The following is a 10,000-nucleotide window of genomic DNA, read 5'->3' on the forward strand; positions in this document are numbered from 1 at the left end:
TTCTCTTTCCATTTTCCTTCCCTTCCTTCCTTCCTTCTCATCTTCCTCTTTCCCCTTCTATCTTCTTCTATCTTCCCTCCTCTTTCCCTTCCTTCCCTCCGTTCTTCCCTCCTCCCCCCCCCCGTTGACACCTGCGGTTACCTGCGGCTAATTACAAACATAATCATCAAGACATAATTACCGATATCATGTCTCCCTCACGCGCGCACACACACACACACACACACACACACACACACACACACACACACACACATAATTATGATCGCCTCTGTGTGTGTGTGTGTGTGTGTGTGTGTGTGTTTTAATAATGACGCGTAATCTGTAATATGTTCCGTGATTATTAGTTTGTGTGCGTGTGTGTGTGTGTGTGTGTGTGTGTGTGTGTGTGTGTGTGTGTGTGTGTGTGTGTGTGTGTGTGTGTGTGTGTTCAATACTGTAATCCCTCTTGATATTATAATTCTCTCTCTCTCTCTCTCTCTCTCTCTCTCTCTCTCTCTCTCTCTCTCTCTCTCTCTCTCTCTCTCTCTCTCTCTCTCTCTCTCTCTCTCTCTCTCTCTCTCTCATCATTATACCCACAGTTTCATCATTAAATACATCCAACATCTTATCATCTCCTCCTCCTCCTCCTCTTCCTTCTCCTCCTCCTACTCCTCCCCTCCTCCTCTTCTTCCTCCTAACACTATCCTTCCCACGTTTCCACTTCTCCTTCCCTCTCCTTTGTCGTCTCACCTGCAATATAAAAACATCACTTTCTCCAACTTCATTTTTGTCTTAATTAAATTTCACAGAGTAACCAAAATTGACCTCTCTTTCGGCCACCCCTTCTGATTATTTTTTTAGGAGCAGCGAGTAGCGGGCTTTTTTTTTTTTTATTGTTGTGTCCTTTTTTTGTGCCCTTGAGCTGTCTCCTTAGTTATACAAACAAACCGAAAAAAAAAAAAAAAACCAGTAGTGACCAGTGTGACGGAGACGAACACTGAGGCAACGCGCAGCTGTATCATATGCCTTCAACTTCACCTTCATTCTTGCCTGAGCTGGGAGGGTACATTAGGCCACTCTCTAGTACTTATGCAAATGCTGTGTTGGCTACTGCTGTGTTACTGTTGAGCTTGTATCACCGACGCGTGGCCCAAGATTACTCCCACGCTGTCCAGGTGCATGGCCGCCTGTGACCCACGTAGGAATAGTGACACTAGATCGGTATTATAAGATACATTCGCCTCTCACATCAGCTATTTCTAAAGGTCAAAGAGGGAGTCAATCGGGTTCTGATGAGTGGTTCTTTAGGTTCACGGTACAGAGGAAGGGTCAGACTACCACCAGGGCCATAAAACTACTCCTGGAAATGTTTAGAACTCCCCCGAAAGCCTTGCCAAATATGTGCTTCTAGGTTCATGGTACAGAGGAAGGGTCAGACTACCACCAGGGCCATAAAACTACTCCTGGAAATGCCTACAACTCCTAGGAAAGCCTTGCCAAATATGTGCTTCTAGGTTCATGGTACAGAGGGTCACACTACCACCAGGGTCATAAAACTACTCCTGGAGATGCCTAAAACTCCTATGAAAGCCTTGCCAAATATGTGCTTCTAGGTTTACGGTACAGAGGGTCACACTACCACCAATGCCATAAAACTACTCCTGGAAATGCCTACAACTCCTAGGAAAGCCTTGTCAAATACGTGAGCTTTGGAGACGAAATGTTCATCGTATTACTAAACATTTCGTCGTCCAAGTTCACATATTTGACAAGGCTTTCATAGGAGTTTTAGGCATTTCCAGGGGTTGTTTTTGACCCTGGTGGTAGTCTGACCCTTCCTCTGTACCATGAACCTAAAGAAACACTCATCAGAACCCGATTGATCCATTCTTTGACCTTTAGAAATAGCTGATATGACAGGCGAATGTGTCTTATCATACCAAGCTATAAAACTTCCTGCCCGCTACACTAAGGGCCGGGGCAGACTAACCTATCATCGCTGACCCCGATATATATATATATAAAAACCTACTACACCTTACTGACAAGCTGCACTTGTCTACCTTCCACTTCCCCTCCTTTCCCTCCAACCCTCCCCTCTCTTCCTCTCCTCGCCAAACACACACACACACACACACACACACACACACACACACACACACACACACACACACAATAAAATCCTCCTCCACTTCCTTCCTGTCCACTCCTCCTCCTCTTCCCCTCCAAGACTTTTCTCCACATATCCCTCCTCCTCCTGCCCCTCTCTCTCCCCTTCTCTCCTCCTCCTCCTCTTTCCACTCCTCGGCCTTCTCTGTGTCTCTCTCTCCCCTTCCTACCCCTTCCCTCTCTCTCTCTCCCCCTCTCTACACCCTTCTTCCACCTTTCTACCTCTCCCCCCATCTCCCCTTCCTCCCCTCCCCCTCTCTCTCCCCTTCTCTCCTTCCCTCTCCCCTTCCCTCTCCTCGGCCTTCTCTGTGTCTCTCTCTCCCCTTCCTACCCCTTCCCTCTCTCTCTCTCCCCCTCTCTACACCCTTCTCCCTCCCCCTCCTCCCCTCCCCCCTCCCCTTCTCTCTCGCCCAACACAAAATCGCGGGACAACAATTTTTCCTCTCACTTTTCTCCCCGCGGCGAAGCTCACGTGACGGCGGCAGCAGCTTCCCCTCCCTCTCCCCCTCTCCTCCCACCCACCCCCGCCTCCACGACCGACCACACTCCGACCAGCGACCCGATAACAGGCCACAGCGCTTATCGGGGCTCTGGAGGGGAAGGGGGAGGAGGAGAAGGAGGAGGAGGAGGAAGAGGAGGAGGAGGGATGACACTGGAGATGGAGGAAGGAAGGAAAGGGAATAAAAACATGGATTGGAGGAAGAAAGAAAGGTTGATGGGGACGAGTTGGAGGAGGAGAAGGAGGAGGAGGAGGAGGAGGAGGAGGAGGAAGAGGGGTAAGAATATGAAGATGTAAAGGATGTGTATATAAAAAAAAAAGTGTGTGTGTGTGTGTGTGTGTGTGTGTGTGTGTGTGTGTGTGTGTGTGTGTGTGTTTTCTTAAAGACAAAAGAATAACAACACTCCACAAATTAAAACGAGCGAAGCGGTGACGACTTTAACCAAACAAACAAAAAACAAACAAACAAAACACAGAAGGAACAAACAAACAAAAAAACAGACAGGAGGGGAGGAGGAAGAGGAGGAGGAGGAGGAGGAGGAGGAGGAAAGGTGCAAAAAAAAAGAAAAAGAAAATGATACAACTAAACATGTAAACGAATAGAAATTACTCCAAGTGTGTAGCCGGGCGGTGAAGCAACGACCAGGCAGCCTCATGTTCTTACGCAATGTTCAGGGCGACGATCAGATAGCTTCATGTTCTTACGCAATGTTCAGGGCGACGATCAGATAGCTTCATGTTCTTACGCAATGTTCAGGGCGACGATCAGATAGCTTCATGTTCTTACGCAATGTTCAGGGCGACGATCAGATAGCTTCATGTTCTTACGCAATGTTCTAGCAATGATCAGATAGCTTCATGTTCTTACGCAATGTTCTAGCAACGATCAGGTAGCTTAATGTTCTTACGCAATGTTCACGGCGACGATCAGGTAGCTTCATGTTCTTACGCAATGTTCTAGCAATGATCAGGTAGCTTCATGTTCTTACGCAATGTTCTAGCAATGTTCAGAGCAACGATCAGGTAACTTCATGTTCTTACGCAATGTTCAGTTCAACGATGAGGTAGCTTCATGTTCTTACGCAATGTTCTAGCAATGATCAGATAGCTTCATGTTCTTACGCAATGTTCTAGCAATGATCAGATAGCTTCATGTTCTTACGCAATGTTCTAGCAATGATCAGATAGCTTCATGTTCTTACGCAATGTTCAGGGCAACGATCAGATAGCTTCATGTTCTTACGCAATGTTCTAGCAATGATCAGATAGCTTCATGTTCTTACGCAATGTTCTAGCAATGATCAGGTAGCTTCATGTTCTTACGCAATGTTCAGGGCGACGATCAGGTAGCTTCATGTTCTTACGCAATGTTCTAGCAATGATCAGGTAGCTTCATGTTCTTACGCAATGTTCTAGCAATGTTCAGAGCAACGATCAGGTAACTTCATGTTCTTACGCAATGTTCAGTTCAACGATGAGGTAGCTTCATGTTCTTACGCAATGTTCTAGCAATGATCAGGTAACTTCATGTTCTTACGCAATGTTCAGGGCAACGATCAGATAGCTTCATGTTCTTACGCAATGTTCAGTTCAACGATGAGGTATTGTCAGACCCTCAAGCTTCCCATATCAGCTATTTCTAAAGGTCATAGAGAGGGTAGGTCGGGTTCTAATGAGTGTTTCTTCAGGGTCATGGTACAGTAGAAGGGTCAAACTACCACCGGGGTCATAAAACTACTCTTGGAAATGCCCACAACTCCTACGAAAGTCTTGTCAAATATGTGTTCTTGGGCGCCGAAATGTCTTATGATGCGGCCCTTAGTCCCCTTGTTCGAGCCCCCCCCGCAAGACACTGACAACATTCACCCCTGTCTGAAGGTTACCCACATGCTGCCCAGACCTTCACTCAACCCTGACCTCAACGACTTGGGTCAGGAGGAGCACCGGGGGGCACCATGGGCCAGGCAAGAGTCACACATCACGGCAGACACTATAAATGACATTCGCCCGCGCCACAACGGGATGGGCCGTGCAAGAGGCCCCTCAAGAGTCGCTATGGCCAGCACGTGAGGAATATAAAGAGAGACAACACACACACTTTCTACTCATGCTCATCCCTATACTGTCCAAACCATTTATGCAAGAGTTAGCAAGCATCTTCATTCTTTCATCCCTCACGCTGGTAAACTCTGGAACAATCTTCCTTCATCTGTATTTCCTCCTGCCTACGACTTGAACTCTTTCAAGAGGAGGGTATCAGGACACCTCTCCTCCAGAAATTGACCTCTCTTTCGGCCACCTCTTTGGATTCTTTTTTGAGGAGCAGCGAGTAGCGGGCTTTTTTTTATTATTGTTTCCTTTTTTTTGTGCCCTTGAGCTGTCTCCTTTGTTGTAAACACACACACACACACACACACACACACACACACACACACACACACACACACACACACACACACACACACACACACACACACACACACACACACACACACACACACTCACCTGACGTAGTCCCGCTTGCAGTAGGTCTTGCCGTCCCTTACGAAGCAGGTGCAGGTCTCGTCCAGGAATTGGTGGCACTCGGCGCACTTGAGGCAGGCGGCGTGCCACTCCATGTCGGGCGCCACCCGCAGGATGTACTGGTCGTGGATGACGGCGGCGCAGCCCATGCACACCGACACGCGGCCCCCGCCTGCGGCAGACACAACCTTCGTCAGTGTGACCAGGGCGTCCACACACACGCCGCCGCCGCCGCCCACAGCTGCAGGGTTACACGGGGGAACGGGGGGTAGGTCAGGCTGTTACCACGGGGGAAGGGGGGTGGGTTGGGGGGAGGGGGAAGTAATAGATGAAGTGTGATAGGGTTACATGAGGAAAGGGAGGGGGTAGGCCACACTGTTACCACGGGGAAGGGGGATGGGTGGGGGAATGGGGGGAGAGGGGAAGTAATAGTTGAATGTGATGGGGCTACATGCGGAGAGGGGGATAGGCAACTGTTACCACGGGGAAGGAGGGAAGGGGGCAAGGCGTGGGGGTAACGGGGAAATGGGGTTAGGGGAAATAGTAAGGGAATGTATTTGATATAGTCGTATAGAGGGGGGGGGGGAGGGTACCGGGGAGAGGGCATGGGTGAAGTAGAAATGGGACATGTTATGGGTTTAGTCAAGGTGACACTGAAAAGGGGAAGGGGGGGGGGTAGGGACTCTATTACCACGGGGAGAAAGGGGGAGTAGGTGAGAGGGATGGGGAGCAAGGGTGGCAGGGGTTAAACAGTAAAGAGAGAGAGAGAGAGAGAGAGAGAGAGAGAGAAATGTTTAGAAAAAGGAAATAAAAAATAAAAGTTTGAAAAGCGGAGTGGATTTATAAATACATTCTCTCTCTCTCTCTCTCTCTCTCTCTCTCTCTCTCTCTCTCTCTCTCAATATGTTTTTCTCACCGCTAAATTGTTTTGCGCGACCTTACCCCTCCTCCTCCCCCACCCCACTCTCTCTCTCTCTCTCTCTCTCTCTCTCTCTCTCTCTCTCTCTCTCTCTCTCTCTCTCTCTCTCTCTCTCTCTCTCTCTGTCACCCCGGAAAAGTAGAGTGAGAGAAAATATGAAGCTTTTGTGAATTCAAGAGTAGGCAGGGAAGGGTTGCTCTCTCTCTCTCTCTCTCTCTCTCTCTCTCAAAATAAAAATATAAAATTATTGAGAATTGAAACTTAAGCCTTTGAAAAAATAGCCCAAAATATTAGTAAAAAAAAATAGCCCAAGAAACCAAAAAAATAGCAACCCTGAGAAGCTTTAATAGGTCTCTCCAAATAGCCCAAAGGAGTAAAACAAAACCGCCCAAAGTCGTAAAAAATAGCCCAAGGAAGCGAAGAAAATAGCAACATTGAGTGGATGGGGGGAAGGGGGGGGGGGAGGGGAGGGTGCAAAAGTAGCCCAATCAGTAGGTGGAAATTTCCAGCCCAAAAGAATTAAGGAAAAGCAAATGAAACCCAATCAGGGAGAGGAAGAGGAGGAGGAGGAGGAGGAGGAGGGAAGAAGAAGAGGTAGAATATGTAGAATAGAAGGAGGAGGAAGAAAAAGGAGGAAGAGGAGGGAGAAAGAAAAGAGAAATGAAGAAGATAAGAGTGAGAAGAAAGAGGAAGGAAATAAGGAGGAGGAGGAGGATGAAGAAGAGGAAGAGGAAGAGGAGAAAGAGGAAGAATAATCAATGTTTTTTTTTTCGTTTGCATCGGAAAAATAAATAAAAAAGGATGAAAGGAAAAAAAAATTGAGCGAAAAAAGGGAATGAGAAGAAGAGGAGTAAGAGGAAGAAGAAGAAGAGGATGAAGAGGAAGAGGAAGAGGAAGAGGAGAAAGAGGAAGAATAATCAATGTTTTTTTTTCGTTTGCATCGGAAAAATAAATAAAAAAGAATGAAAGGAAAAAAATATTGAACGAAAAAACGGAATGAGAAGAAGAGGAGTAAGAGGAAGAAGAAGAAGAGGAAGAAGAGGAAGAGGAAGAGGAAGAGGAGAAAGAGGAAGAATAATCAATGTTTTTTTTTTCGTTTGCATCGGAAAAATAAATAAAAAAGAATGAAAGGAAAAAAATATTGAACGAAAAAAGGGAATGAGAAGAAGAGGAGTAAGAGGAAGAAGAAGAAGAGGAAGAAGAGGAAGAGGAAGAGGAGAAAGAGGAAGAATAATCAATGTTTTTTTTCGTTTGCATCGGAAAAATAAATAAAAAAGAAGGAAAGGAAAAAAATATTGAACGAAAAAAGGGAATGAGAAGAAGAGGAGTAAGAGGAAGAAGAAGAAGAGGAAGAAGAGGAAGAGGAAAAGGAGGAGGAAGAGGAAGAATAATCAATGTTTTTTTTTTCGTTTGCATCGGAAAAATAAATAAAAAAGAAGGAAAAGAAAAAAATATTGAACGAAAAAACGGAATGAGAAGAAGAGGAGTAAGAGGAAGAAGAAGAAGAGAAAGAGGAAAAGGAAGAGGAAGAGGAATAATTTGAGTGTTTTTTTGTTTTTGTGTCGGAATGAAAAAAAATAATAGATTAAAAAGGAGAAAAAAAAATAGATCAGTCTTTCGTATTTCTTGTATCATCAACTCTCTCTCTCTCTCTCTCTCTCTCTTTATTATTGTTTTTTCTTTCTTTCTTCCTCCATTTTCCTCATTTTCCTCTTTCATCATCTTTTTTTCACTTTTCCATTTTAGTTTTTTTTCTTTTCTTTATTTTTCTTTATTTTTCTGTTTTCTTTTTCAATTCCTCTTTTATCTCGAATTCTCTTATAATCATCATCATTTTCTTCGATTTTTCCTTCTTTCTTCTTTTCTCGTGTTATTTTTTCCCATCTATCTTTTCATTCCTCTTTCTTTTAATTGTTTTTCTATTCTTTTTCATTTCGTCTTTTTTTCCTTTTCCTGTTAATTCTTTTTTTCCATCAAGTTTAATAAACGTAACAAACTTTATATTGCTTTTTTTCTTGTTGTTGAGTCTATTATCATCCACTTCTTTCTTTTTCTTTCTTTCTTTCTTTCTTTCTTTCTCTGTCTATCTTCTGATTTTCTCAAGAACTTGCTGTATTCCTTCTTTATCATCCTTGTTTCTCTCTCTTCCTTTCTTTATAATTTCTTCCTCTTCCTCTTTCTTCTCTCTTTAATTGCTATATCTTTTTTTCTCTCTCTTTCTTTCTTTTTCTCTCTTTCTTTCTTTCGCTCTTTCTCTCTTTGTCATCTCTCTTTCTTCCTTTCTTTGTTTCTCTTTCTTCTTTCTTTCTTTCTTTCCTTCATTTGTTATTTTCTTTTCCTTTTTTCATCTTTTATCAATATTTTTCTTCTTTTTCTTTAACGTTTATTTTTTGTCTGTTTCTGTGTATGCTTTCTTTTTCTTTCTTTTCTTTCTGTTTTCTTTCTTTTTCTTTCTTTCTCCCTTCGTTAATCTCTTTCTTTCTCCCTTTGTTCCGTCTTTCTTTCTTCTTTCTTCCTCACTTTCTTTCGTTCGTTTCTTTTCCTTTCCTTCTTTCTTTTTTCTTTCTTTCTTTCATTCCGTCTGTGTATTTGTCTGCTTGTCTGTCTATCTTTCGCTTCATCTCTCTCTCTCTCTCTCTCTCTCTCTCTCTCTCTCTCTCTCTCTCATTTTAAAGCTCTTTCACACGCAGGAGAAAGAAAAGAAGAAAAAAAAAAAAACTCTCGACGAAGATTTAAAAAAATAAATAAAAAAATAAAATGAAATAAAATGATAAATAAAATATATAAATTAATGTAGGAATTAAAATTGTCTTCCACTTTTACTGATGATGGTGATGATGATAGTGGTGGTGGTGGTGGTGGTGGTGGTGATGGTGATGGTGGTGGGTGTGATAGATAGATAGATAGATAGATAGATAGATAGAGAGAGAGAGAGAGAGAGAGAGAGAGAGAAAGCTAATTAAACCTGGCTGGGGAAAATTATAATCAGTGAGTGTGTGTCTGTGTGCGTGCGTGTGTCTGTGTGTGTGTGTGTGTGTGTGTGTGTGTGTGTGTGTGTGTGTGTGTGTGTGTGTGTGTGTGTGTGTGTGTGTGTATCCGTCATATGTTTCAAAGCCGCGGAATGCAATTAAGACACTAATTACCTGGATGGAGGCAGGTGGATTACAGGTGGAGCAGAGGAGGAGAGGTGGAGGAAAGGTGGAAGAAACGTAAAGGGAGAGATTGCAGTGGATGGGAGATGGAGGAGAGACGGAGGAAAAAGGGAGGAAGGGAAAGCGATGGAGTGGAGGGAAGAAGAGACAGGTGGAGGAGAGGTGGAGGAAGAAGTGACTGGAGGAGAGGTGGAAGGGAGGTGGAGGATGGGTTCAGTGAGGGAGCGAGAGAGAAAAAAGAAAGAGAGATGGGGAGAAGGGAGTATATGGAGGAACAGAGAGAGAGAAAGGGGAATAAGGAATGAAGGGAGGGACGAAGGAGGGAGAAAAGAAAGAAAGGGAGGGAGGAATGGAAGAAGGGAAGAGAAGGGAGAGATTTCATTTTTCTATTTTTGTTTAATGGTGAATGAAAGAAAATTAAAGAAAGAAAAAAAGAGTAAAAAAAAGAACATCTATCACAACCAGTCAGTCAAATCATCATCAACCGCTCCAGTCAGCCAGTCAGTCAGTCAGTTAATAGTTCCTCCATAAGTCAGCTCCAATCCAGCCCCCCAGTCAGTCCCCAGTCAGCCCCCAGTTAATCAGTCCCAATATCACCCAGAACACCAGTCCCCCCCATACAGTCAGCCCCCCTAGTCAGCCAGTCAGTCAGTCAGTTAATAGTTCCTCCATAAGTCAGCTCCAATCCAGCCCTCCAGTCAGTCCCCAGTCAGCCCCCAGTTAATCAGTCCCAATATCACCGAGAACACCAGTCCC

The 10,000-nt window shown here is 44.3% G+C and overlaps 1 protein-coding gene across 5 annotated transcripts in view; it reads right to left on the reverse strand.

Moving 5' to 3' along the window:
- Positions 1 to 10,000, reverse strand: part of LOC126998766 (insulin gene enhancer protein ISL-1-like) — a 154,421-nt gene that overhangs the window by 111,822 nt on the left and 32,599 nt on the right. For 3 of the 5 annotated variants that reach the window (XM_050860791.1, XM_050860789.1, XM_050860788.1), the window contains exon 3: positions 5,156 to 5,414. In XM_050860791.1, coding sequence (XP_050716748.1) covers positions 5,156 to 5,414 — 259 coding nt within the window. The remainder of the gene's footprint in view (positions 1 to 5,155; positions 5,415 to 10,000) is intronic. The other 2 variants (XM_050860792.1, XM_050860790.1) reach the window with 1 other exon arrangement.

This window comes from Eriocheir sinensis, chromosome 15 (assembly GCF_024679095.1).
Source record: "Eriocheir sinensis breed Jianghai 21 chromosome 15, ASM2467909v1, whole genome shotgun sequence".
Lineage (NCBI taxonomy): Eukaryota > Metazoa > Arthropoda > Malacostraca > Decapoda > Varunidae > Eriocheir > Eriocheir sinensis.